This window comes from Heliangelus exortis, chromosome 1 (assembly GCF_036169615.1).
Source record: "Heliangelus exortis chromosome 1, bHelExo1.hap1, whole genome shotgun sequence".
In the NCBI taxonomy this organism is placed as follows: domain Eukaryota; kingdom Metazoa; phylum Chordata; class Aves; order Apodiformes; family Trochilidae; genus Heliangelus; species Heliangelus exortis.
In genome coordinates, this window is record NC_092422.1 from 154,706,114 (window position 1) to 154,733,787 (window position 27,674).

At 38.8% G+C, this 27,674-nt stretch overlaps 3 protein-coding genes across 5 annotated transcripts in view; 2 read left to right on the top strand and 1 right to left on the bottom strand.

The window, feature by feature from the left end:
- Positions 1 to 11,832, top strand: part of GYS2 (glycogen synthase 2) — a 49,163-nt gene extending 37,331 nt beyond the window's left edge. For all 3 annotated transcript variants that reach the window (XM_071733172.1, XM_071733170.1, XM_071733171.1), the window contains 8 exons: positions 1,518 to 1,577; positions 2,141 to 2,219; positions 2,849 to 2,962; positions 5,060 to 5,186; positions 6,965 to 7,060; positions 8,441 to 8,604; positions 9,778 to 9,858; positions 10,902 to 11,832. In XM_071733172.1, the coding sequence (XP_071589273.1) occupies positions 1,518 to 1,577; positions 2,141 to 2,219; positions 2,849 to 2,962; positions 5,060 to 5,186; positions 6,965 to 7,060; positions 8,441 to 8,604; positions 9,778 to 9,858; positions 10,902 to 11,123 (943 nt within the window). In that variant the 3' untranslated portion in view covers positions 11,124 to 11,832. The remainder of the gene's footprint in view (positions 1 to 1,517; positions 1,578 to 2,140; positions 2,220 to 2,848; positions 2,963 to 5,059; positions 5,187 to 6,964; positions 7,061 to 8,440; positions 8,605 to 9,777; positions 9,859 to 10,901) is intronic.
- Positions 11,833 to 14,053: 2,221 nt separating this feature from the next.
- On the bottom strand, positions 14,054 to 26,651 carry SPX (spexin hormone). Its single transcript, XM_071739687.1, has 6 exons — positions 26,562 to 26,651; positions 19,999 to 20,079; positions 19,815 to 19,872; positions 18,306 to 18,368; positions 17,578 to 17,664; positions 14,054 to 15,365 (listed from the first exon to the last, which is right to left on the bottom strand). The coding sequence occupies exons 1-6, from the start codon at positions 26,649 to 26,651 to the stop codon at positions 15,307 to 15,309; spliced, it is 438 nt and encodes a 145-aa protein (XP_071595788.1). The 3' UTR covers positions 14,054 to 15,306.
- IRAG2 (inositol 1,4,5-triphosphate receptor associated 2) overlaps positions 16,219 to 27,674 on the top strand; it is a 53,310-nt gene continuing 41,854 nt past the window's right edge. The window contains exon 1 of the mRNA XM_071733175.1: positions 16,219 to 16,341. The gene's annotated coding sequence lies outside the window, so the exon portion shown is untranslated. The remainder of the gene's footprint in view (positions 16,342 to 27,674) is intronic.

A 27,674-nucleotide genomic window follows, 5' to 3' on the forward strand; every position in this document is an offset into this window, starting at 1 on the left:
CCATGCTTGCAACAAGTGCTTTTGTTATCTGCTTTGTCTTTGATATGAAGTATATAATGTTTGAATACAATGCAACAGGTGTATACTAAATAAGCAAGATATGAATATTAGGAGAGTTTAAATTAAATCAAATCAAATATGCAAAGATTTTTCCTGTTGTATCTCTGCTACATGCTTATTTCTCTGGTACTCAGTAATGCAGACACAATAGTAACAGTATAGGTAAACTTAAAGATGTCAAATAATGCAAAAAATGCTGTTTCCAGCTCTTCTTCCCACTGTGCTCTCTGGAAAGCTCTATCTTTGTATGCAGGATCATCACAGTCATAATCTGCAGCTTCTGAATAAAAGCACCTCATGCCAGTATCACATCTAGTATTAGATGATTTTAAAGATACCACAGAAATTAAATATAAGAAGAGGTTGGTACTTTTAAAGGAATAGATGATGGCTGTTCTGGTACATTAAATCCTTTGCTTCTTCTACTTCTGAAAAGCAGTCAGTTCCATCTGGGTTAAGTTGTGGATATATCATATTTCCACACAAATATAGTCATGAGGGGACTAGATGCCTGGGATTTGGATCCATTTGGTTTGACATTTAGCTCTTTTACACCTCACCCATCACTCATCTCCTGTTATGTTTATGTGAGTTGGGAGAGAGGAACTAACAGGTATGTGGATTCTCAGCTTGGTAGAGTTTAGGATTTCACTTAACAAGTTTGTTTTGGGCCAAAATAGAATTCTTAGGAATCAGAAAGTCAGGAAAAGTTCCATGAAGTGGGTGTTTTACACAAATGGAGAGTGCATTCATATTTTGATAACAGCACTTCCATCTCTGCTTTCAAATTATTTCAGCTAGGGACAGGATAATATAAGTGGCTCTTTGCATTTAGAAGAGCTGTTCACTGGAGTTCTTTCTTTGCTGAAATGTCACATTTGTCTGGCCACTGTCTTTATTATTAGCTTAAAATATGGCCTGAACTTTCCAGGAAATTTTTTGGTTTACAAGCTAATTTATGGTAAGCTACCTTTTAGTCAAACACTTGTTTTCCAGAGTCTCTGAGTTAGGAAATAAGGCAGAAATTGAAGGGAGAAGCTTGCTTTAAAGTGTTTATTTATTTGGCTCTTTTTATCTTACATCTTTCTACTGGATCAAGTTAAAGCGGAGAATTCTCAGTCTTCACTAGAGTCCAATGTTAACAATCAGATTTTTTTTTTACATAGAGTCATATTATATGCCCTCTTTTTCATAGCTGAAATGATCAGAGCAAAATTTTGTAAGTTATCACTGGTGAGGTCTGCTCCTGGCTTTCATCTTTGCATGCAGGTCGTATTGAAAACTGTCAGTATGGCTGCTGGCTGGATAAAAAGGCTTTGGGAACCAGACCTCTGCTGCTGAATTCCCTCTTTGATTGGTATACATGAAAGCAGAATTTAATTTCCAACAGCAGGAATCATTTCTCTTCTTTGTCCTGGATTCTCCTGTTTTATACCTATATTTCTTTATTTTCATAGGGACACTGCACAATCTGTGAAAGAAAAGTTTGGAAAGAAACTCTACAATGCCCTGCTAAAGTGAGTGTATAGGTTATTTTGCTCTGCCTTGCAGACCCACATACACAGCTGGCTTACCTGGGATATTTCTGTGCTTCCACTCTTTGTGTAAGAAGTTTTCACACCCATACGAGGGACACACAAGGAGGGCATGGAACCCTCTGTTCCTCATGGGGGAAGAGACAAGGGGGATGTCCAATTAATACAAAACTTACTGTCAAAAATGAACTACTTCAGCTGAAGAAGAGCACCAGAGGTACAGCAATATGTCTTAGCTGCTTAGACATATTCTTTCAAAAGACAGCTGGAAGTGGATGACCCAGCACACAGATGAGATGACAGGAACTTCAGGGGAAAAAAAAAGTGTCTGAAAAACAGGAAAAAAGAGAATTATTCTGCTTTCTTGAAAGATAATTGGAAGGTCAGCAAGTGTATGGGAGAACAAAGTATATGGAATATAGAAGGGCCATGAAAAAAAGGGAAGATTCATGTTGACATCAGCAATTTGTTTGACATTTCTTCATTGTCTTTATATAAATGATAATAAGTCATTTGGTAAAATAGGCTCTGTGTTGCCTCTGCAGAGGAGAAATTCCAGACTTGAACAAGATTCTTGACCGAGATGATATAACCATTATGAAAAGAGCCATCTTTTCAACTCAGGTCAGACAATGTATTATATGCACACACACTGAATATGTATGTTAAACATGACAGTGTACAAGGACTGTGTACAACATATAGTGATATGCATGCACTGAACATTTTTAGTCAAATATACTTCTCATCAGTAACTTTTAAAGGTCAGCTGTGGTTGTTTTTAATGAGAGTATGACCCAAACTAATTCTTTTGGGGAATCCATGGAAATTCCTCCAGTCACATGCATCCCATGAAAATTCCTTTGTACCTTTGTGAATTTTGTATTGTTTCTGAAGCCTTTATTCCTCTATTTTTATTAAATATGTAAATTAATCTCTTGAGGAGACAAAACATATTGACTAAAACCATTTAAAATTAAAGGGTAAACCTTTCTAAAAGTTAGTACAAATACATTTGAGGTAAATGAAACACGTTCCAAGACAGATTTTATAGTCTTATTTATGGCCTTAATTATACAGAAGACAACATTATGTAACCATAACTTCTCTTTCTTATCTTAAAATGAAAGGGTAAAATCCTATCTACATCGATGACAAAATCTCCCACTATCTTCCATTAACCTTAGAAAATGGTAACAGGGCTCTTTGCAAAGAGTATTTTCTGGCTTATGGATGAGTTTTTCTCTCTTTAGCGACACTGCCTGCCTCCAGTGACCACCCACAACATGATTGATGATGGCAATGATCCAATTCTCAACACCATCCGACGCATCGGCCTGTTCAACAACCGGACAGACAGAGTAAAGGTACATTCTGTCATTTTCATTTCAGATATAAATTGGATTTCTTTACACAGTCTCAGTCTGGATCATTAGCATGGGGAGTGCAGTCGAATTCTTGATAGGCAGTATTATACTAATAAAATATTTCTTCCCTCTTCCTCCCTTTCCAGGAATAACAACTAGTCACTTCACAGATATCTTCAGTTGCTGTTTAACCAAGTTAATTTCAAGTCTGCTGATGTTGCAGACTTCTTTTCATTGCTTCCTCCTGTATTGAATGAGGAACTACTACTCCCTTCCATCAAAACTGGGATTCACATATCCAGACTTGAGCAAAGCTGGGGAGAGACTTTTTACAAGATCATGTATCAGTAAGACAAGTGGTAATGGCTTTAAATTGGAAGAGAGTAGATTTAGTTTAGACATTAGGAAGAAATTCTTTGCTCCACGGGTGGTGAGACACTGGAACAGGTTGCCAAGAGAAGTGTTCAAGGCCTGGTTGGATGGGGCTTTGAGCAACCTGGTCTAGTGGGAGGTCCTCCTGCCTATGTTAGGGGAGTCATAACTAGATTATATTTAAGGTCCCTTCCAACCCAAATCATTCTGTGATTCCATGAAATCCAGAAGGTACCACAGGTCATTTGAACTCAGATGTAAAACTCTGTAACAGATTAATTTGCCTAAAGCCTGAGGTCCAGAGTTTGAGCGCAGACGTTACTGGAGTATTGGTTCTTTTGAGAACAGCACCCTGACATTCAGCCTTTGCTGTTCAAGGTAACCAGGGCTTTGAATCTGAGCAGACATACTTCTTGTTCATGCTGAGCTCACGTTTATGCCAACTGTTGAAGCTAAATGTCTGTAAATGAATACTTTCTTTCCATGCTAGACCACAGAAATTATCAGCTCCCACTTTCACAAATCTGACAAAAACATTTTTTTGTTCTGGAAATCTCTGGCATTCTCTCTGTTAACTATAACTATATATCTCATCATCTATCTATTTGAAGTAAAACCTAAAATAGTAAATTCTTCCTTTTTCAAACTTTCTTTTTAAAGCCAGATCTGTAGTATCTCCAACAATGGCATCTCACTTGTTATCAGCATTTTGGCTTTTAAACTGTTAGTAACTGTGTAAATGTTTTCCTCAGCTTCTTAGTTCTTTTTTATGGCTTAAGCTTTGCTAAGTTTGTGTGTCCAATGAGCTCTGAGTGTATAATATGGTAATAATATACTAGATGTAACAAAACTAGGATGCACTGTATATAAATGTAATAAAAAATTCCTCAGAATTAACTGTTAGTAGAAAGCAGGTAGCAAACAACATTGCAGACAACCCTTCCTGCTTCTCAGTAGACTTGGTGTTGTATGTCAAATTCGTAAAAAATTGTCATTACCACAGGAAAATTACCTGCTGCATGTATAGGCTTAATACTTAGTAAGCTAAATGTCATGGACCATCATTCTGTAAACATCAAATGGGAAGCCATTTTGAGAGATGTATAATATTGTGAATAATGTTACTGCCATGTGAAAATTAGCCTCAGCAATCCCACTGAAAAATCTTACTTGATTCATTTGGCTTACATAACGAGTTTATAGGCTATTTACTGATTGAATACATTCAAGTCTTGATTTACATGAGAGAGCAGTGTGATTATTTTATTGAGAAAGGATAAAACCGTATCCTTGACATGGAATAATGGCTGCACTATGTTTATGTTGGGGGAAAAAGCCCAGAGAAGGTTGAGACCTTCCCTCACTCCTCTCCCTCCCACAACTGCATGTACAGCACACTCAAGGCACTGCTCTACTTGGAATATGGGGCAGTGACCCCCAAGCCCTGCAGACTCATGCAGATAAATTAGCTTGTGTCCCAGAGGTGAGGCATCACCATGAGTTAAGTTTTTCTTTCAGCAAGTTTAGTTAGCCTAGGCATAGGGTTGTGATACTGGGTCTATAATATGTCTGGTTTCAAAATTCTCTCAGTTTTTGGGAGATCCATTGAGTACCGTAAGCATTTCTATATTTCAGTTGGGTGCTGTGAAGCCCAGAAGTGCTGTTTCCACCTGATATATTGATGATGGTTTTCTTTCACCTCTAATGTAAGTTTTCAATACCCAGGTGATCCTACACCCAGAGTTTCTTTCTTCAACAAGCCCGTTGCTGCCCTTGGACTATGAGGAGTTTGTTAGAGGCTGCCACCTTGGTGTATTTCCATCATACTATGAACCCTGGGGTTACACTCCAGGTAGGTAATTTGTACACTTGACAGGTATCAAAAGATGAATTCCCATTTTGTTGATGCAAAATAGCTTTGCAGCCAGTTTCTTCTGGAGCGCTGAAAAAAAATCTTCTGGCTCTGTTTCCTGCAAAGGTCTTACAAAGGTCTGGCAAAAATTGGGGGCCAGGTGGTATAAAATGGCATCTGCTGACTGACAACTACTCACATTTGTCACTGCACTGGACCCTTTCCCATACTAACATGTAATCTTTTGATTTCCTGTGGCTTTAAAAAAAAAAAAATTTTTTTTTTAAACTTAATTCTTAATTTGGTTCAAGGGTTTTAAAAGATTTAGAGGAATTCAAGAAATCTGATTCTACCAGCCAGCATACTTCAGTGGATTTAATTCAAGATAACAATTAAGTTTGATGGAATTTTCTAACACTGTATCTAAGCTATTTACCACAAATACATGCAGTTTTAGAGAACCTTTCAGAATTAAATGAAAGTTTCTAAAGCTACACAAGAGCATGTAGTTTCTGACTTAAAAAAATTCTCCCAGATTTAGAAAAGGCACTTGATGAAATCAGTGCAAGCTATGAGCTTGAATACATGTGAAGTTCAAAGTCTAGGAGTCTGGGTTTTTTATGTCCTCCAAAATACCTTCTCTAGTCTTGATACGTATCTTGAAAGTTGGGGTGCCTCTCTGAGGAGAGTTTGTTGTGAGCCAAAGAATTGGAAATTTTGCAAATTTAGTCCTTCAACAGACCTATTTCTCTAAGTAAAAAAGCTCAGTTTGAAGTAAGACAACTGTCTTGCATTCCAGCAATTTCTCTTCATGTTCTAAACTCAGCTAAAGGTATAAGTAAAGTAAATATAAAGTAAACAAGTCAATAAATAAAAGGATGATTTTAAAGTGAACATTAATGTAAACCTGGATGGAAAGGTTGAACTAGGACTTAGCAGTTTTTAGGAAAGCTGTGATTTACACTAGCTGAAAGGATAATTTCTCTTTCCATTACTAATGCAAAAGTTATTCTTTTTGTTGATACCCAATTAATTCTCCCAGAAACAAAAAAGTGATTTTTTAAAATTATTTTTTAAGTCAGATTTATAGCTCTATTTTATAGACATCAGCTTTATTGTCATATTAATGAAGGCCATGTAGATGGCTTTCAGCATTTCAGTTATTTACCTACCTGCATGCTCTCTTAGGTTAGGCTTGAGTTCATCAGCAGAACTTGTTTAACCCTGAGAAAAGAGTTATCCTTTCTCACAGCAGTGATAGAAATAACTACAAAAGATGCATGCATTTTCTAGTTTTATAAAACTATCTCCACATGGACTTCAAATGCAGTCCTGAGTTAATGATGGGTTTTTCGGGGTTTTTTGTTGCTAATGGGACCAGTTTACAAAAAAAAGTATATCAAAATACAAAGTTTTACATGCTTCTGCACTTAAGAGATTGAGTTTTGTAAATAGTTGCATCCCAACAGTCCAGACCATGTATTGGGTTTCTCTGTATCAACTCTGGACTTGCAGAAAGCTTTCAGTTTTGCTTCTGGGAAACCCGAAGGTATGTTTGCAAAAACAATGTGAAATTTTCTCTTCAAAATTGCTTTTCCTTTCCCTTTTTTCTTTTTATCTAAATCTACAATGAAGCATAATAGTTTTCACTTGGCATTACTAGAGCAGTTCTAGTGTTACGGGACCTTCTGTCTGCCTGTTTCTATTTCTTTGTTCCCTCAATGTGAAAGGATTCAGAGCATATTGCCCTGAAATGTTTTTTGTCTTTCTTTTGGCAGCTGAATGTACAGTGATGGGCATTCCCAGTGTAACCACAAACCTGTCTGGATTTGGCTGCTTCATGCAGGAGCATGTTGCTGACCCAGCAGCTTATGGTAAAATTTTTGACACCATCTCAAAATACTGCCTCTAAGTTAGGAAAGCAAAGACCAGAGTAACAATGCTGTTACTTCCCAATTTCATGGTTTCAATAGTAAAATGGAGTTCATTGGAGAATATATCCAGTGTTCTGAGTATCTTGTTAAGCTGAACAAACTCATCACTCCTCAAACCTACTCTGGGTACTCCCTGCAGTTCCCTTGAATGCTTCTGGGTACAGAGGTAACTCTCTGAGCAGTTCAAAAGAAACAATGAAAATCTGCTTCTCTTGAACAGGCTGAGAAGGATGTACAGAGATCTCAAGTTCAGTGAAACTTATCCCCACCAACCAAAGAGTAAATATCATGTGCACTAAAAAGTAAACCTGTGAAAATGAAAGCAACACTTTTACAAATAAGAATCTGCTCATAAAGGTGTAGAAATGGTTCATGGCTGGAGTCTGGGAATTACAAGGGTAGCCAGCTCCTTGTATGTCAAAGCAATATTGAAAATGAGCCCAAACTAGGGCCTCTTTCTAAGTACCTTGGCTCATCTGCACAAGCAGGCAATGACAGCTACTCTCTAGTGCCAAATATACACTTATCTATCTAGAGACAGGGGCAGAACCAGTTGCAAAATAGAGCTGTGCCTGCCTGGGTAGACATCTCTTTGAGACCTTCAGAAAGGTCACAGACCAAGACAACAGGTCACTTGCTCTTTTTTTCCATAACATAGATGTGAGTGTTGACATAACAGTTGAGCACTTCATTTAAAGTGGTTGTGCATCTGTCTTGTCCATTATGAGAGCTGAAGTCTAATACCCTCTTCTCCCTAACACCCTGGTGTAAGGAAGGTGGCAAGTATAAAGTATTTATCTCAACAGACTACACAGAGGCAAAATTTACCTCAGCCCTCTCTCTGCCAGAGTTGTGTATCAACTAATGTATGTGAGTTAGCTCTCTCTATGGTAACACTTGTATTTCTACAGAAAACACAGCCTCTCTCCTACAGGATGTTTCTGACCATCCACACTTCTAAATTCTACTGCAAACCTGGAAAGCACTATATTATTTTTTTTAAGCAGTCCATGTTTTTAATATTACGTGAGATAAAAATGATGCATCTCTCTCCAGAAAGTCTTGAATCCTTTTAGACATATGTACACAACAACACGGCCCCTGAGTTTTGAATAATTTGCTGAATTTCAGCCTGAAAGGTAAAGAAACTTAAAATTTAAAAGGACATATTTCTCTGCAGCTATCAGAATAGTAACAAATGTTCCAGTTGCATTCTAACATGAAAACAAGCATATGTAAGACTATGTGGTAGAGTGGAAATGTAAGAGGTCAGATCCCATTTTCACTTCCACTCATCTTCACCTTTCTTGTGTCCCTCAGGCATCTACATAGTTGACAGGAGGTTCCGCTCACCCGAGGAATCCTGCAACCAGCTGACTCAGTTCCTCTATGGATTCTGTCAGCAGTCCCGGCGCCAGAGGATCATCCAAAGGAACCGCACTGAGAGGCTCTCGGATCTCTTGGACTGGAGATACCTAGGCAGGGTGTGTGAAACTATGTAATAGAGGTATTAAAGATTCCAGACACACAGATATAATTAGCAGTCTTCAGCATCGTGCTACAATGCAAGGAGACATCCTTGTTCTGCAAAGCACCTCTTGAAGGTGTTAAAGGCAAAGCCTGCCTTTGCATTTTAGTGTAATGATTCCATTCTCCAGTGGTAAGGAGAGACATGACTGAACTGAGTAAGTTAGAGGAGAAGCCAGTCATGCTGAGGTCTTTCAACTCCTTGTGGTAAAGACAATGTAAAAAACTTGTGTTTCTGAAAGTACTGGCAACCCTACGTTAAGCAGGATTTGTACTCAAAAGGCTCTTTCAAAAATCCTACCTGTTCTTCCTAAAGTGCTGCTGGACCTTGAGGCTCCTCAACACTTCTAAAATGCATCTGTGCCTTAAAGGCAAACTAGTTCTTTTAAATTGACATAGAAAACACCGCCTACTAAAAAGACAGTAGAAAAGAAGTATTCTCAAGTCCACAGGAGCAAAGAAGTGGATATGCATATTTCAGTTTTGTAACTATTTTGGACCTTGTAACTATTTTGGTCCTGCTCTGATCCCTGTGTTACAACCTTTCTGTATACATGGTTGCTAACACAGCATAAGACCCTGACACAAGTAATTTTTTCACTGCATGTGACGGAAACTTATGAATACAGTGGATCCAAAAATAGTTTTGACATCTTAAATACCAGGCCTTGGTAAACCCATAGATGTTACTTCTCTGTAACTGTTATATACTCTTCCTGTGCCAAGATGTGTCCAAAGTTTATGTGTATGCATGTACACACTTAAAGATGCACATTTTTCTGCTTAAAAAAGCCATCTCTGTCTTGAGGGATAAAGAATGCCTATTGCTCAACGAGGACTACACTGACTAAGACAAATGCTCGTTTCCATCTTGAGACATCTTACAGGAACCTTTTACAGCTCTGTTCTAGGCTCTGCTTCAGTGTGAATCTAAGATAAATGGGTCACTGCTTCACAGCAATATATTCATTACAAGCAGAGATATCAGATGGATTCTTCTTAGCTGAAAACATCTTTAGCTGTTGGTTCTGCATTATGTTTTAGAAGATGATCATTTTATGTTCCTTCATTTCCTGCTTAAGTCAACCCAAGACTTCCTGACTTGTAAAGTCCTCTCTTTTATGTTGCAGTACTATATGCATGCCAGACACCTGGCCCTCAGCAGAACATTCCCAGATAAATTTGAGATGGAACCCAGTGCTCCACCAAAGGTAAAGTCTGCTTTTGGAGAGAAGAGTTCATGTCCAAACTGGGAGGAGGGAAGGAGGTGGGAGGAACATGACAGAAAGAGCAAAGGGTTATAACTGAAGGGATGTAAGAACTTTTAGTTAAAAGCTCAAAAAGGTACAAACCAAGCTCCAGCCAGGAGTTATAATGGTATCAGATGGAAGCACTAGGATTATCAAACGAAATACAGGAACAGTTCTCCAAGCAATTTAGAGTAACCTGGATGGGACTGTGCCACTTTAGAGCAGCTGAGGAACTGGCCCTTAAAATTTCTTTTAGAAGAATGGCAGATTCTAGTTTTGCTTCTGACAAATGCCATGGAGATGTTCTGCACAAACCAAATAGAGGGGGTTCTGAAAAAGGATGTTCTAGAGAAAGCAATTCAAAGTATGGGCTTCATCTAAAGATGGCATGTAAGGAGGAGACTGTGGCTGGAACTGCAAGGGGTGAGTTTAAAGCACACTTTCAAGCAGGTGTTGTGTAGTACGTATTAGCATTAGTTTGGGAAGGGGGCTGCTTAGATCCAGTGCCAGAACTCTATTATTTGAAACCAAACCTCCATAGGCCTGTAGAGAGGAAATAATTTTTTAAATAAGAAAGAAACAGGAGGCTCAGGCCAAAAGCCTTGCTTAGTTCTGGTTTTGCAAATATTGCCATTTTAATTAGAAAACTGTTTTAAAACTTGAGACTGAATTCTGAATTTCAAAAAACATATTCTGTCAACTGAATACAGAAGGATTTCTGTGACAGTTTTAGGGGTCATTAAAGATAGTAATATTTTGGATGGAAGGGCAGCATATTGTTTATGGCACAGGAAAAAGAAAATCACTGGCATAGAATAAAGCACTTACTGGTACAGAAGGACTGAGGGGATATGGGCTCAAGGGAGTTTAGTTTTGGAGAGCAGAGCAGGTGTATCTTACAACTCACCATTGGTTTCCTTTGAAGTGTTGATAGCCTTAAATTTCTGTATAAAACCAACTGAGGAAAACTGTGATAATAATCAGCTTGCTTCTCTCTCTGTCAGACGGAAGGCTTCAGGTACCCCAGGCCTTCATCAGTGCCACCATCACCTTCTGTCTCTCAGCATTCCAGCCCTCATCATAGTGAAGGTGAAGATGAAAATGAGGATGAAAGATATGATGAGGATGAGGAAGCTGAAAGGGATAGGCAAAATATCAAATCTCCCTTTTCTCTTGGAGTATTGCCAGAAGGGAAAAAGAAGCAGCATGGAGAATACAGGAACTGAATTTACTGCTGTCACCCTGGCTGGATCTCTCCATTCATTCAACAGTTTTTCCTGTAGGCTTGGCAAGCTTTGTGTTAAGGACAGTGTGATATAATTAGGGGAATCTTAAATGTTACTTGAGCTACACTGTTGGAAGGCCTAATATTATTTCACCTTGAAAGTAGTTTAAATTAATATTCTTCTGTGCCCCTTTGACGTAGAAGAGGTTTTCTCAAGCTTAATAAACTTAGAGAATGTGACAATCCCCTCAGGAGTTCATTCAAATTGCAGATTATACCTTTGTCTACATAATCATCTATATTAATCATAGCCTATGCTGATAGCTCCATTGTGAGTGTCCCAAATGTATTCCTGCTTTACTTATGTTCCCCCCTCCCTCTAAACTAACGTGAATTTCAAGGCAGAGTTAAACAAAACAAAACAAAAAATTTAGAAAAAAGTGTTACACTGGGGAAACCTTGACAGAGTTAAAAAAGATACACTGAAAAGAAAATGGTCTTTCTTTTTCCTTATGCTGTTTATTGTAAGCTTACATTGTTTAAGACATTTTTTACAGCACACAGAAGTGTCTTGATCCAGTGGTGAAACTTACTTCCTGTGGAACAATATGAAGTATTATGCAGTGGATATTTGAATTTTAGAAACAAAGGAAATCATCTTTCTGAAGTCATTTAGACCCACAATAAACAGCAGACCGTTTATTTTCCGATTCCTCTGGTATGTCTCTTTCATTGTTTACATCTTGGGTTAGACTTTTAAGTTTGTTAACAAACTAGTTTGGGAGGAAATTAATGTGACAACTACAGAGAATGATGAAAATTCCCTAATACTGTCCCATGCTGACAAACCTACATGCCACAGACCAATGTGGCAACATTAAAAGATGAGTAACTCGAGTTCTTCCATCTACCCTGTTAGTCCATGGTCTATTTCACTTTCAGGAGAGAACTAGTAATGAGAAATAATGTTACAAGAATTCTAAGAACACATGCCCCCACAGCACCAGAAACTTTGAAGTATTTGGGGAATAATTGAACCTCACAACAAGAACCAGACATTTCATTTGCCTTTCAGAAAGCTTCCTAAAGGATTTAAATTCCTAGAGATGCAGGGAGGGCCTGAACATGCTCTTCAGAAGTGCATCTTGACATGAAGACAGTAAGGAGATTCATCTTTTAGTTTAGAAGGTCGTGCATCAAGAATTTCTCATGTTGTTCAAGAAGAGGCATTTCCAGGAATTCTTTTCAACCTTGTCCTCAGCAGGTAGGATGATGTAACATTTGGAGGCATTTACCTCCACTGTCAATCTCAGGAGGAGCCTAGATGTCCAACTTTGATTAGAGAGCTACATTTCAAATACTTAACCAACGTTTGATGATGTGGTTCTTACTGTAGGCAATACAGAGTAAAAGTGTTTAGGGGCCAATTTGTAATTTTGACCACATAAAACCAGTTTTAAAATTCTTGAGTTGATTTGGTTACCTGAACGAATAACTAGTCTCAGAAGACAGGTCCAGGTTTTTATGGCAATAAACTTAATTGTATTTAAAAGGAGTAATTAATTTTTAGCCATTTTAAAAATAATTTAAACAATGAGTAGTTATTCTTCATATGAAAGCGGTACAAGTAAAGTACTGCAAGTATTTTCCTTCATGCGGGTTACTAAACAGAGAACAACTTCATTTTTTGAGGTCAGAAATGTATATTCTTCCCCAAAGCACTTTGATTAAAAATTCCCTTGTGGAGTCAAAGAATGTAATGGCTGAGCGTCCCAACAGAACATTTAAAGAGCATAATGATTGGAAGCTAATGTTCTTTATATATTCAAGAAATCTGACATTATTGCTTGTATTTCAGTGCACTGTTGTACTGAAAAAAAGCATTTCACTCCAAATTCCATGTCATCAAAATTGCATTAGTATCATCTGAGAGTGATCCAGCACATCCTTTGTTGCCTAGTAGCCACAGGCTGATGAATATATGTTTACCACCATTTCAGCCCCAGCTTCATTGCAGTGCTGAAAGATGTGATCACTGCACACATACTGTAAAATATTGCTAAATGATGGAAGAAAGCACAGAGTGGAAAGGGGAAAGGTTTTGCTAGGGTCTCATTAAGACAGCACAGGGAAAAATAAGTAAGGTGGATGATCCAGACTGCAGGTTCTCCTAGAAGAGCAGAGAACTGACATGACAAAAACTTACACAAATTCAGCTGTGTTTGCTTCAGCACAGTGGCATCTCTGAGCACCTGCCCAGTGACACAACGTGCACAGCTTTGAGATATGATTAATGTGAATTCTGTGCCCTTTCTTCTCATAAATGGTCCTGCAGTGGCCACAGTGACCTCTCTCATGCTCCTAGGCTCATTTTAGTTCTGACTTCAATGCTAGGAGTAGCTGTCAGTAGCCAGGCAGTTTAACTACAGCAAAACATTTCTGCCTTCTGAATTTGCAGTGTTAGAAGGACTGGCTTTTCATTCAGTCAGTGTGCCAGATTGCTCAGCTTAAATGCCATACACTTCCAACAGTTACTGGCATCTGACAAGCTTGGCAGCAGCTCTCTGTTGCATAAGTGATTATCTGCCAGATTGAAATTATTAGGGTTTCAGAAACAGCTCACTAACCAGGCAGAATGTTTATTGTATTTCATGATATCTTTAAAGAGTTGTTGAAGTTAATGAGATTATATCAGGAATACATTAAAAAAATCAGTCAACTGTGAAGGTGATTAGTACAATTTTTGTATCTCTTGGACATTTATAGGCTTATGAATTTAATTAAAATAACAAACCAAAGGATGTATAAGCTTTCTTTTTTTCCAAGCACTGAATTATCGTACTGTAAAATAGGCTGGAAAATAACCTAAATGCACCTGAAGTATTCAATGTATACTTCAAACAAAGATAAATTAATGAAAACATTCTGGTCATTAGGTAAAGTTCACTGTGAGTGCATTCTGTCACACAGCATGTATTGTTATTGAAAGAAATATTAGTGCTTAAAAATGAACAAACAAGGATATTTTGATTCCCGTTAAGTTCCTGCATGAAATTATATGGATTATAAACAACTACTGAAAGTGCCTATAGTCCCATGACAGAAATTAATTCCTGTTTCTTCAGCTGCATTTCTTTGTGTCAAGGAGGGACAACATTGCATCTAGTATGAGCTAACAAAATTAATTAGAAGCTCCATGAGAAAGATCAGAGGGATGCAGCATGAAAAAGAAGAGCACAACTAGGGTTGAAGGTTAAAAAAATAAAACATAGTTGCTTGGACACAAGAATCACATGGCTGCTCTTTAATTACATGAGAACTACAGAGGGCTTTCCAGTAAGACTACAAAACCACATAAGTAGTGTTAAATATATCCTTATCAGCATGGAATAATAAATAACTAATTTATGTGTAATTCCAGTTTTGAAACTCAAAAACCAGGCCAACAAAGCAGTGCAATAACAACACCATTCTGTGTGACTGCTGTCACGTGTGACACTGGATTTGTACCCAGCACTGCACCTCCTGGCAGCACTGGGGGCTCTATACCATAGCCTGATCCCATAAGACCTATCCCCATACTATCTTTAAGTGGTAGGATTTGCTCAGGATTTTTCAGAGTATACATTTCTGCATGGGAGTAACTGATGCCTAAGTGCTGTTGCCTATTCTCTGTAGTGACTGATATTTGACCAGAAAAATTAAAAAACAATCACCTGTTTTGCAGTCAAACATAGCTGGATTGTTTTAATATCTCACTGACCATCAGCAACTTACAGAGCCAGCAGTGAAGTGGCGAAGGTATCTACCTTTATCAGAAACAAAAAAGCTTCAATATACAGCTGGGAGGAAGGCAGTAAAATGTTTCCCAAAGGCTACTGAAAAATTGTTTTTAATGAAGTTCTTATCCAAAAAGGCAGTTTTGATAACCTTTTCAGGTGAAACGGTACTCTATATTTTAAATTTTGGGTGGGGCATCCAAAATAGTCTAAAGAAGACAGGAAATTTACAAATTATTTCCTTATCTGAACTAGTAACTTCTAATCAAGTTGCATTCAAAGTGTTGCAATGAGCACATATGTCAGCCTTTGGGAACTTAAGTGTGGATGGATGAAATACTCCATTTACAGAAATAATTATTTCAGAGTATATGCTATATAAATGTTACAGAAATTTAAAATATTTCACCAATTTGATAGATGATCTGTCAAGTAGCCACGGTGATCACTGTTCTCTTCTTCAACTGTAAGACAAGACACAATGGGGAAAATTAAGGTGTAGATAAAGGACAGTGCAGTCAGCCAAAGTTTTCACAAAAGATATGGATCGGACACACATCTGGTGTAACGCGACTTAATTAAGAGGTGCAGGAGTCTGCAGAAATAATCTTACATTATCTCATTTTAAATGCAGGAAATACTATATTTGTTGAGAAGCAAAGATATAAAGCATGTCCAGAGAGGTATCTTAGTACAAGACACAAATTTTTCAAGCAGAAGAAAATAATGTATTTGTTCTTTCTTTGCACGTTTCTCTCAGCCGAGAGGATTCTAAAATCCCTTGAAGGTGATCTTCTCAAAGTTCAGGGCTTACCCAGGCTTGACTGTGTTGCTATACCCAACTACAATGATGGTAATCTTATTCCACATAGTATTTTATAAACAAATTGCCAGTTCTGCTTAGCTTTCTCAGAGATATCTCCTTCTTAGGTGGCTGTTACTGTCCTCTGTCTCCTTTGGAACAGGAACAGCAGGCAGGAAAATACCACTGAAATTTTTGGATAATCAGCTTTAGAAGATTTTCTCTTTTTGTTAGCACACAAATGACACTTTCACTGATTTATCTGTAGAACAACTCACATATTCTGTCCAAAGCACTATGCTATTTTTTCATTCTGATTTTCTCAGTCAAAATGCCACTGATTTTGTTTGTTGGTTTGGTTTGGGGTTTTTTTTGTTTTTTGTTAGCTTAGCACTGTATGACACACAGTAGGAGATATTAGGACATGGAAAAGACAGGAATGATTCCAGCATATGTACACATACACCAGCTTCATTTTGTCAGGTGTTTCTCACACTCTTTTCTTTTCAGGAAAGCTTCATACTTTAGGTAACCAAGGAGAGGTGATACTGACATGATGACAAGGCAGTTATTTGTTACATACTGTTCATGATGTCAAAGGCATTTAGACAATAAAAGACCTGTCTTTTATGTGAAAGGTAAAAAACTACTTATTTTACTAGAGTTTTACTTCACATTTCCTAGTTAATGTACAGCACTTTTTCTTCCTATCACAGTGACAGAAATTAAGAATCTGAAGGAGGAACTCACAGCCAGGATAATAAGAAAAAAAGGTAGTTTCTAGCCACCTTCTCTTCCTGCCTGCTCTGAACCAAGGAGGGGAAGTCCTGGGTTTGTAAATGTTACAAGAGCCTCCCTGGCACTCAGGGGCCAGAGCAGAGCACAGACTCTTCACAGCACTGCAGGGTGTATCCTACTTTTCCAAGCTCCCTGTCTCCAGCTCCATTTCTGTAATACAGCCTGTGTACCTGGAGAGGGGAAAGGTAGAAAGACACAGGGTGTGGGTAGTGAAGATTTAGGGTCTCAGCCTGTGGAGCTGATGCATCAGATGATGAGGGGTTCACCATGATGGCTTTGCAGAAAAGCTGTTCTAGAGAGGAAAAGGTGAACTGTACAGCAGGGTGAGGGAGCTGGGGAACATAGAATAGGGGTCCTCAACTAATGGGGTGCAATGTACGTGAAGGAGATGAGGAAACACAAGTTGTTTTAGCCTGACTCAGTAGCTGGGTTTTGCTGGGGGTGCTGAGGAAGAGAGATGTGGGTTCTGAGGTGCTGAAGTGAGAAGTGGAAGCATGATGAAGAGACTGACATGAGAGGGTTAGACAATATCTCTGGGAGGGTAGGAACACATGGGTGAATTAGGAGATTTTTCAAGATATTTCAGGTCTCTGCCTTCAAATATCACTGGGACCTCTTGTCAACTGTGCCAGTGACAGAGCTCTCAAAAGCCAGGAACCCTACAGCTCCTCTGCTGGGGCTTTCTAGGATTCTTTTAAGCCTTTCTATCAAGACATGAGAGCCATTGGAGAAATGAACATTTCACAGCTAAACAATATTCTGCAGAAAAAAAGGAGCCCCAGTAGATGTCTGTTTTGGAAGATCAAATTGAAAATAGCCATGCCCTTGAATCTGAACCAATAAAAATCTGAAAAGCAAATTAAAAGAATATAAAAAAGTTTAGCTACTGTAGTTTTTCTGATTCATGTTCTATTCTGCATAATTTTACGCTCTAATACAATGCACTCTGTAGAATAAGATCTCATTTCAAACAAGGCCTTTTAGGTAAATTAAATAATTACTTAATTGCTCAATTATTGGTAAAGAAGTATTGATAGACCCCTTCTTAAAAGTCAAAATACAAAACAGGCAGTTACCTTCTTCTTGTGTTTTCCATAAGGAACTAAGGAACAGTGCTGCAGCTTCAGAAAGAGACGAAGGATTTGTGGTTTGGCTGCGTGTTTCTGGAATTATAAAATCAGAGGTGATAGGTTTGTGAGTGTTTACTGGTATTTATTTATTTTGTTCTTTGATTTTTTACATCTGTATCTAGACACCCAAAGAAAAAGAATACTGTTGTTTTCTTTTTTCTATAATATTCTCTGCACAAAACTAGCCTGAGAAGTAGCTAACACAGGAGAGACTAACAATCTTTATAAAATTGTGGCTGTTTTAAAGTCCCTTAGAAGATAAAAAACATTTTCTTTTTTCACATGTTCATTATTTTGCTAAAATATTCTGTTTCCTGTGGAAACATTGTCTAGGATGGACTAATCTACTTTTGATATTTGTCAGTCCAGCATAATTAATAACTTGATTTGTATATTCCATTGGAAAAAGAAAATCAAAGGCACTGATGATAATCCCACTTAAATGCCAGGTGAGTCTGGAATGTAATTTATGTGAATGAAGCCAAACTGGTACACAAGAGAGAAAACTTAGTTTTTATCATGTACTTTTCGGAATGAAGCAACTAACACAAGGGAGTCTAATTGCTTCCTTGAATGCATTTCTAGGGAAGTAAAACCCTTTCAGTTTCCACAGATTTCTCCCATGATCTGAGAACTGACTGATGTGTTACACACATCTGTGCACAGGTACTTACCAAACTGCATTCTGTCATACAGACCCTTTCCATGTCTCTCCTCTGAGATGAATCGACGTCCCTCTACAAAAGCAGTGGGAAAGGGTGAAAACAACCTCCCAAATCTGTTGTAATACCCACTTTACAAATCCAATGTAGTCTTTCAGTATACAAAATTACAGCAATACCTCTACAGACCTAAAAAGGGAAGCATAAGCCCATCTCGAGGTCTTTCCAAGTCAGCAAAAGCCCATCCTAAGCTGGAACACTCAAGATGTGCTTTATTCTATAGAGCTGGTATTTTACCACCTTCCATTCTTGTATGTAAACTGCTGGAGGGACTTTACTGTATTTTCCTCACTTTTTTCTTGACTGCTGTATGGTCAAGAGCTTTCATCTTTCTGATGGACTATAACATACTGTCTTTTAAAGAGATATTATATTTTTTTGTTTTAAAAAAATTAAAACCCTAAAAAAATAAAGCACAGTAGTTCTTATGCATCAATAAGAATGATACACAGGTTGGCATAGAAGTAACACAGTGCATTATTCAGTTGGAAGAGTTAAACTCAACAGAAAAAGCCAAATTCTTTGCGTTGTTAATAGAAAATAATGTTATTAATGTCACTAGAACTTCTTTTAGTTACAGTTTTTTTGAAGTCTGCGTATTTTGCAGTGTTACTATTTGTACCATCTCCCTTCTGCATTTCTCTCAGGATTATGAGCTTCAAGAAGTTTTTTTTTTTTTTAATTTCAAGGAAGCTATTTTTCTAGTTCTCTTAGTATCTGCTCTACTTGACAGTTTTAATTCTGAAACAACTACTCAGAAGAGAATTTCTGAAAATATGAGTATTTCTGTTAAATTTTGTGGATTTGCTTCGAAGGACAAAATCCCTCTCTGTTTCTAAATTTTGCCTTTATATTTAATGCTTCTTTAATTCTGGACAAGCAATAAAAACTCAAAAGTCATTTACAGAACCTTAGCACCACAATATTGATAACACTGACATCCAGGTTCTCTTTAGAAGAGGTTGCTTGTGGTCTTAAAACCAACTGTAATGCAAGATTCTTGTTATAGGAACTGTGTGGTCTCCTATTGCTTGAGAGGTTATAAGAAAGCCTGAGTGAGAATAAGGAATGATTACTATATCCAGTGTGTCTTAATCCTCCTTAAAGATTATTTCAGACAAATAGGTTTTACAATCCAATAGGTTTTACAATCTTTTCCAATAGGTTTTACAATCAAGCTTCAATCTGTATACGTTTTTGGTGCTTTGTTTTGCTTGTCTTCTAATACTTGCTTTCTTCGATTTATTATTAATAACATAATAATAATAATGACAACGACAATAACAATAATGTCACTGTTTCAGAGACAAGAAATAACACTTAGCACATCCCTGCAGGCCTCAGAATTCTCCCTCCCCATCATTCTTAGCAATTTACTGTTTGTGGGGAGGCAAGCAGATTAGGAACAATTCAGGAATAGAGAAAGTTACCTCCTCAAAACAGAAAGATCTTGGGACTTACGTGCACCCTTCAAATAGAGAATAGCTTGAGGAGTCCAGTTCCTCCTTTGGAAATGAGCCTTTATGCCAAAAAAAGAAGAAGCATGTCAAGACTGCATACCATTGCCAACTAATACAAATATCTGAATGGCCCCAACCTGTGAGATTCCCAGATGCTTCACATCCAGACTGAGTGAGCTGCTTACCTGAGGTGCACTCCAGGAGAAAGACAGGAAGGATGCTGCCAAGAGCAGTGCCATTGCAGATGCTGTCAGCTTACACAGTCCCTGTGCACAATAAAGAACCACAAGGTACAGGAAAAACCTTTCAGATCTATAGATCCTCTGAACTTCACATCTAAATGTGAGGGTATTTCCAGTCCCTCCTTTTTCCCTGTCTTGCTTCCAAACCTCCTCTTGCTCAGTGGCTATTTCAGCTTCAACACAGAGTGATCTGATTGGCAGACAAATGTTAAATTAAACATAATTTATTCTCCTTACCCATATTAATTATAAAGGTTCCCTACTGGTGAGAACGGGCATTGAAACAAGCACCTTTTGTGCTCCTATTTACAAGGATATTAGATCATCCAGAAATGAGAAAAAGGTAGAAACTAAGGGGGAAAGATGATATAAAGTCTTATCTTGATTTTAATAAACATTGAATGATAGCATGTACACAACAAGCTAATGTAGGGGACTTGCCATTCCAAACCAACCAACCAACCAGGAGTGTGAATCGCAACTTCAGCTGGAAAAGAAAGTTTTCAGCATCCTGTTTGCACCAGTCATGATTACAGACATGTCACGAGAGAAGCTTGTTTGATTCTTGGAGTTTGTTCACGGGTGCAGCACATGCAGATGAAATGAGCATGAATCCTCTGTGAACAGGTTGCATCTCCACATGTTTGCACAGACCTTGTTGTTTGTTATTTGTGCATTGGTAACAGTGATGGACAACAAAGTGCATTAAACATTATGATTCCCAGTGATTTATTGCATCCTGGTTTTGAGAGCATGTTGTGCTATCAGTGTTTGGATTTTTCTTTTAAATATACTTCTTCAAGCACACAGAATATAATTGTGTCTATATGCCTCTCACGTTATTTTAAAGTTAAAATTATTAAGCCCCCCCCTGCAGTTTCTAGATACTGTACTCATAGGAAAAAGCATAAATTGCAAGCTAAATGTTTCCCACACACCCAAAGAATCTCACTCACCTTCATAATTAGTTCAGTGGCAAATCTTCAGTCTTCTTTACTTCCAATGGTGTGTCCCAGGATCTCCTACAGGTTTAGGGGTCCCTTTTTAAATCTTCAGAGTAAAGGTTCCCTCCCCTTCCGTAGCAAGGCGGAGGAGTCCAAAGGGATCTCTTGTCAGCCCTGTAGATGGAGAAGCAGAAGGTCTGATGACTCCTGAGGGAAACCTGTAGTCTTGCAGGAAGCCAGAGAAATGATTGAAAGATGGATACGCATGGAGATGCACCCCATTAGCCAGGTGAATACCTTCTGAATACATTGGCATGAGCCCTCTGCATTTGCATTTCATCACCTTCTTGCTAGATGATCAATAACCACAGCCAGAAGCAGGTATTAATATGGATGATGAGTGTTCACCTAGGATAATTCAAGATACATCAGATTGCTATCCATTGTGGGAGCTGGAGAAGTTAGTAAATTACTCTCCAGTCATAACATACCAGCCTAAGAAAAAGGTGACACCCAGTGTCAGTAGCTTGAGTTATTCCTAGCATACATTCAGAGGATGCAGTTTCTTGTTGGGGTCTCTTAAAATCTCTTGCATCTTGTTTTCTTATGCACAACTAAAAACACAAAGCTAGAAAAAAGAAACAACAAACAACAAAACAACACTCCCAAAAAACCTAACAAACCAACCAAAAAAATACCTACTCCTAATAGTCAGAAACACTTTTCTGTGTCATGGATTCATTGCAGTAAAAGCCCAGGTCATGGGCTTGAACAGGTCAAGCAGCTGAGCACCAAATAGAAAAGCAGTAGGGAACAAGAAGCAGAGAAGCCATTTGCAGAAGCTACTTCTAACTGGTTGCCACCACAGCCATGTATATTGGATTTGGTCCTCAGGCCAATCATACTTGAAGTCTTGCTGGCTCTTTAGTCAGGGCTTTTATCTGTCCTCCTTCATTTGTTTCCTTTGTGTAAAGGGAAAGGGGAGCAGAAGGGAGAGCTGAGAGCAGGAGGGAGAGCTAAGCACATGGGGAGCTAGAAATTTGATAGTTGCAAGATTGGCCACAGCTGCAAAATCTCCAGCCACAGCCTCACAAACAGGACCAGGCTGTGGTGTAATAAAAATACAGGTCAGCCTACATGTGTGACCAAAGGCGTGCTCCTGTATATGGAATCTGAGGGAGGAATGTCCAGACAGGCACTGCTAAGGCTTGGGAAGAGCTTTTCCCTGATGGAATTATCAGTGGAGACTGCTCTGAAGAACACTGTTAGTGAAGGTGCAATTGCTGTCCTGCTTTTGGGGGGATAATGCTCTGCTCTCTGCTCAAGGCAGACAGAATTGCTTATTGAATATACAGAACTGTCATTAGCAGCTCACTTTGGTATAGGTGCAAGAAATAAGAGGGAAGTTCAGGTTTTTGCCTCAAGCAGCTCATGTGATTCCTGGGAGCTCCTATCATGCCTCTATCATTTTAAAAAAGCCATGCCATGATGCACCCTAGCTTGGATTCTACTTGGATCTACTTCACTGTGAAGTTTACATTTTCCCTGCTTTTTTCTTATTGCTCTGACAGATCAGGGGCTTTTCTTGGTGATACTTAACCCTTAGCCCTAGAAGGGGGCTATGCATTGCATCCAGGGGACTTTTAACAAGAAGAGACTTGGAAAAGAGAAAGCTGCTCACTTATTACTTTCTGGAGTGACTTCAAAGCCTCTCTTTATGCACAGACCACAAGGAGAGAATCAAAACATACAAGAGAGTCTGTGAAAATCAACACTCTAACTTCGGTATTGCTCAACATAAAGTATATTCTCTTCACTGTGGTTCCCCTTATGACTGAAAAACCTCAATGTGTTCAGCACTGAAAATAAGCTCTGCACTGAAAGTAAGCTCTGGTTCCCCTGTCGCTGGAATGAGGATTCTCCTGCCACTGCAGTGAGACAAGTTAACACAAAGACAACCTGCTCAGCCCCTTCTGATGGAACTGGGGAGAAGGAGTAGATAACAGGAGGCATGGAAAACGATTTATGTTGTTAGTTACCACACAGCTTTTTTTACCTTGTGACTACTTTGCAAAGTCTGAACTCTCAAGTGGTGCTGCTGGAGTCTCATTCTCCCAAATCTGGCTGTATTGCTGGAGTCCCACTCAGCTCCTTGTGGAGTCTGGGGCTTGTTTGAGGCTGCCCAGAGGGCAGCAGGGAGCTGAACTGGACAGATCAAAACCTGAACTGGCTTATTGTAGTAGCATCAGGTCATCATTGGCTCAAAAGCAAATACAGGGCCTTGACAGCACCCCTTTACATTAAATGGGTTTAGTGTTGTACCATCAGATGTCTCCATGGCATTAAGATACCTAAAAGTGAGGTGTTTATTTCAACAGGAACAAGAGACAGGCTACAGTGCATAAACACCATGCAGATACATACACACATGAAACTCCTGCTGACCCAACTTCTTGTAGAGAAGCAGCTGAAGGGCAGGGAAGATCCCCAGGGCACCTAAAGTGTCACTATTTGCTTTTGACTAGGAACTGAATGTCTCCCACAGAGTGGAGGGAAGCAGGACTTCAAAGAACAGCCTCTGATCACAGAATGTAGGGTACTAAGATAAAAAGACAGAATTCCATTCTGGACATGTCCATGTCTCTTCATTGACTTTAGATGGCACTTTACCCTGACAATATCAGGTGAAATGAACACAACCCCAAGTTGAATTTCCATAATGTTTTGGGTTTTTTCCAAAAGGTTTATATTTTTCCCTTATATTCTCTGTGTCTTTGTGACTTAGGCCCCTAAATGACTTTACTTTTACATGACCAGAGATTATAAGTTACTTGGGTGTTTCAAAAAACATACATTTCAAGAGCACTTCCCTAGAAATCTCTAAGAAATCTGCATGCAGAACAAAAGCTCCATGTTTGTCAATTCTACTGTAGTTACTAAAGTTTAAAAGACTCTTCTCCCTTCACAGCTCTTTCTTGTCACAATCCTATGAGAAGGTGGTCATCTCACTCTTCTCACAAATACAACCACTTCTAAGATGTCATATGGGACATGATTTATTTGCAAACAGCAAGAGGATGCAATACTTTGGGAAGTAAATGCATGTATTTAAAGTGTTTGCATTCGCAAAAAAAAAAAATGTGGATGTGTATGTATGGGCATATGTAAGCTTGAAAAAAGAAGTAGCCTATAACTGGGTTATGGATCATAACACAAAAAAAAACCCTGCAGCTCTTCAGGAAGATGTGCTGTACACGAAACACTCATTATCAGTCCTGCCATTTCTCAGCTGATTCACATAGATGAGGAAGTTGCTTTGGCATGTAATCAATACCCTAAGTGAGGGAAGTAAGTTGAGGCTTGCTGTAGCAGCAGGATCCCTTATTAGGAAGAACATAACCTATTCTTATTCTTAAAGACAACCTAAAGGGCATAGACTGCTTATCCTGACACTGTAAATGATAAAAAGCCAATGTCTGGGATTGAATTTCAGTGCTGAGGTGGGTGAAAAGTTCTCATATGGTGGAGTTGGGTCAAACACACGTCACTGGCTTGGCGTCATGACTCTGTGCATTCCCAAATCTTTTCCTAAAAATATGGGCTGCAGTAATTGTGCTTGTCTATTTTCAAACTGCTGGTAATGACACCAGTGACCCGTTGCTTCCTCTTGAGTAAAAGGTGCAGCTGCTGTGCGTAGGTGGTCAGTAGGTACGTCAGCAAATACGGCATTCTGATCATCTCCTGGGATTTGTCTCTTATGCTTATTCTCATTTCCATTGTGCTTTCTTGCTGGTTTGTTAAATCTTTGTTGGAAGTGCATCTCACTTCTGACTGGCACCTGAACAGCCCCAAGCACAGTGTAGTTCTGGTTCATCCATGCTAAACGTCTTCAAAGTCCATCTTGAAAGGCTACGAAATATGGCAGAGTCTGCAAAGTAGGAAAATGCAAACAAATAATTTTGTGTTTATTTTGCAATAAGGGTATTTAAATAGTAAGGAAAGCTTTCTAACCGTAGCATAGTGCCTAGAAATAGATTGCTGTGGAAGGCTGTGGATCTTTTATCACTGAGAAACACAGAGAATAGATTAGCCAGCCCTCTCTAAGGACTCACTGGTAAATTGAGTCTGCCCAGAAACACGGTAATGTTTCTTAACGTCTCCTTTGGGGCTTGTTTTTTGTCTTTCTGTGATCTTTTCAAGCAAACTCTAGGTTTTCATAGACTCAAAGAATGTTAGGGACTGGAAGGGGCCTCTAGAGATCATCTGGTCTAACCCCCAATACACCCCACCCAGACCAGGAGGAACTTGGACACAAAGCTCTGTACTCTCCTTATGAAACCTGTTGGAGCAAACATGATCTGCAACCTATCAATACATTTTATGCCAGCCATTTCATGTCACACAAACATGATTTCAATAATATTTTTCAGAATAGGCCCTAACTTACAGAATAATTAAATAGTTTGGGTTGGAAGAGACCTTTAAATGTCATCCAGTCCAAGTTCCCTGCAATGAGTAGGGACATCTTCAGCTTCTCTGGGAAGCTGTATTCCCTGGTACAGCTTTGAACTGAAGAGATAGTCTTAACTTTAAACCCAGGTGTAACCCAGACTACAGAAGTCATTCATTGCTGGCCCAATATTTAACTATTTATGTTGCAGATTTAGTACCATAATCTTTGTGGGTCTGATTCCAGTGCTACTGCATAGTTACTGAATTTGCTTTTCTTCTTTTCTCTTGTCTATCTGAGAAGAACTGTGCTAAAAACTACTTGAGGTACAGAACAAGCAGAAGAAAGGTCAGGCTGCTAGGGGTTGTGTAAATGCCACACACAGCAGAGGTACAAGAGCTTTGTTGAGGATTTCAGTGTGCTCAGTGCTACAGTCAGGTCAAGGCACTGTTCTCAGAAGTGTGTTGATGAGAGAGAAGTAAATTCAAGCTATACTATAAGTAAAAGTAAAATATGTTTGTGGGGGTGAGAGATGTTCAAAAGTCTCAAGTAGGAGTAGGAATCCACAAATATTGAAAGGTTTGAATGTCACAGAAAAAGGCATTACTTCTGAAGTTCAGTGAACAATAGGATAAAACTTTTAAGGTGATAAACAAGTCTGGGACAAACACCAGGAGAAAAAGATTAGCTAAAAAAATGAGTTGTCTTCCATTGGCAAGCTGGACAAGAGACCTGACCATCTAAGCATAGGCATTGACAAAAAATGTTAGCAGAAGTTGTACAGCTCTTCAGACAGGCAGATACTACAGGATGTATCTCTCAACAACATAGCTTTCTGTAATGACAGAAGCACCAAAAAGGCCAAGGAGTCATCTGACCTTTTCTTCCACCTCCACAAATGTGGCAAAGAAGATATTTTCTCTGTCAAGAAGCTACCCAGTGGGCTACAAGCTATGCTGAACATTACGTGTGCAGTCATCCCCTCTTGGCTGAGCAGCAGGTTTCTCACACAGCCTCCCCTGCTGCCACTGAGTCCCCAGCAGGTACTGAGCAGCTGAAAGCCAACATTTGGTTGTGGACAGAACTGGGAGAGAGGAAAAGAGGGAAGTTACACTGAGAGACTGCATGGCACTCAGCCCGGTGTCAGACACTGAAACAGCCAGCTCCATGCTCTTGACAAAGTGCCCAACCTCCGTCACCATGGTCCATAGGATGTGCAGCTTCTTGATCTGGTTTTCCTTCCCTTCCATGAGGAATGGGAAGGGGTTGATACATTAATTTAGAAACACACATAGCTATATTCAAAAAACATAAGTTATGTAAAAGAAAATGCTGGTAAAGGACAAAAAAGAAACCTTGGGTTGTCAAGATAAACCAAGAAATTTAGGAACTCTGCTTGAGTTGAATTCTGAAAATATTTTCTTCAATATTTTCCCGTGTATATTGAACATGAGCTACACTTTCTGCTTGAGTAGCTTGCATTTTAATCCCATGATGTAAATAGCAAGAATCCCACTGATGTAAGAGTATTTTTTTATTATTGTAACAACACCGTTGTTGTTCAAAACAAAGTTTGGTTCTCTAGGTAGAAGTCCACTTTAGGGGAGAATAAATAGCCCTACCTGATGCACCAAATCATCAGGCCTGACAGACATTTTGGATAATCCCAAGGTGGGTGGGAAACCATTTCAACCAGGTCTATCAGAGCTCACCTGTCTCAGCCCATAGTGAAGCACCAAGCAATGAGCAGTGTGGTGTGGCAAAGGTGGGCCATGAGACACATGGCCCACCTAATGCACACCAGGCACATGGGGGATGGTGGGATTTTTCTGCTGCTGAATCCTGGTGTCACAGCGAGTTACACATATTTCTTTTTTAAAATAAATAAAAGAAAATAGTAAACAAAGTAGATAAAACAGTAAATAAAATAAAACAGCCAAATAAAATAGTGCAAAACCCACAAGCTGATTTGGTTGTTACATGAATCTGTGATAGAGGACCTGCTATTTTATTTTTTTTTTTTAGATTAGCAATTTTATTGTGAGTTTTGTACTGCCAGAGCTTGTACTCAAGCCAAGTAATTAACAGCTTAGCTGTTGCACATTAACACTTAACATCTTACGAAGTCCTGTTGAATTTGTCATCTGAAGAAGTGTGAGGAGGAGGCAGACTATGTTACTGAGACACTTAGGAGTGTATCAGGCATCTAGTTTATATCTCAGACC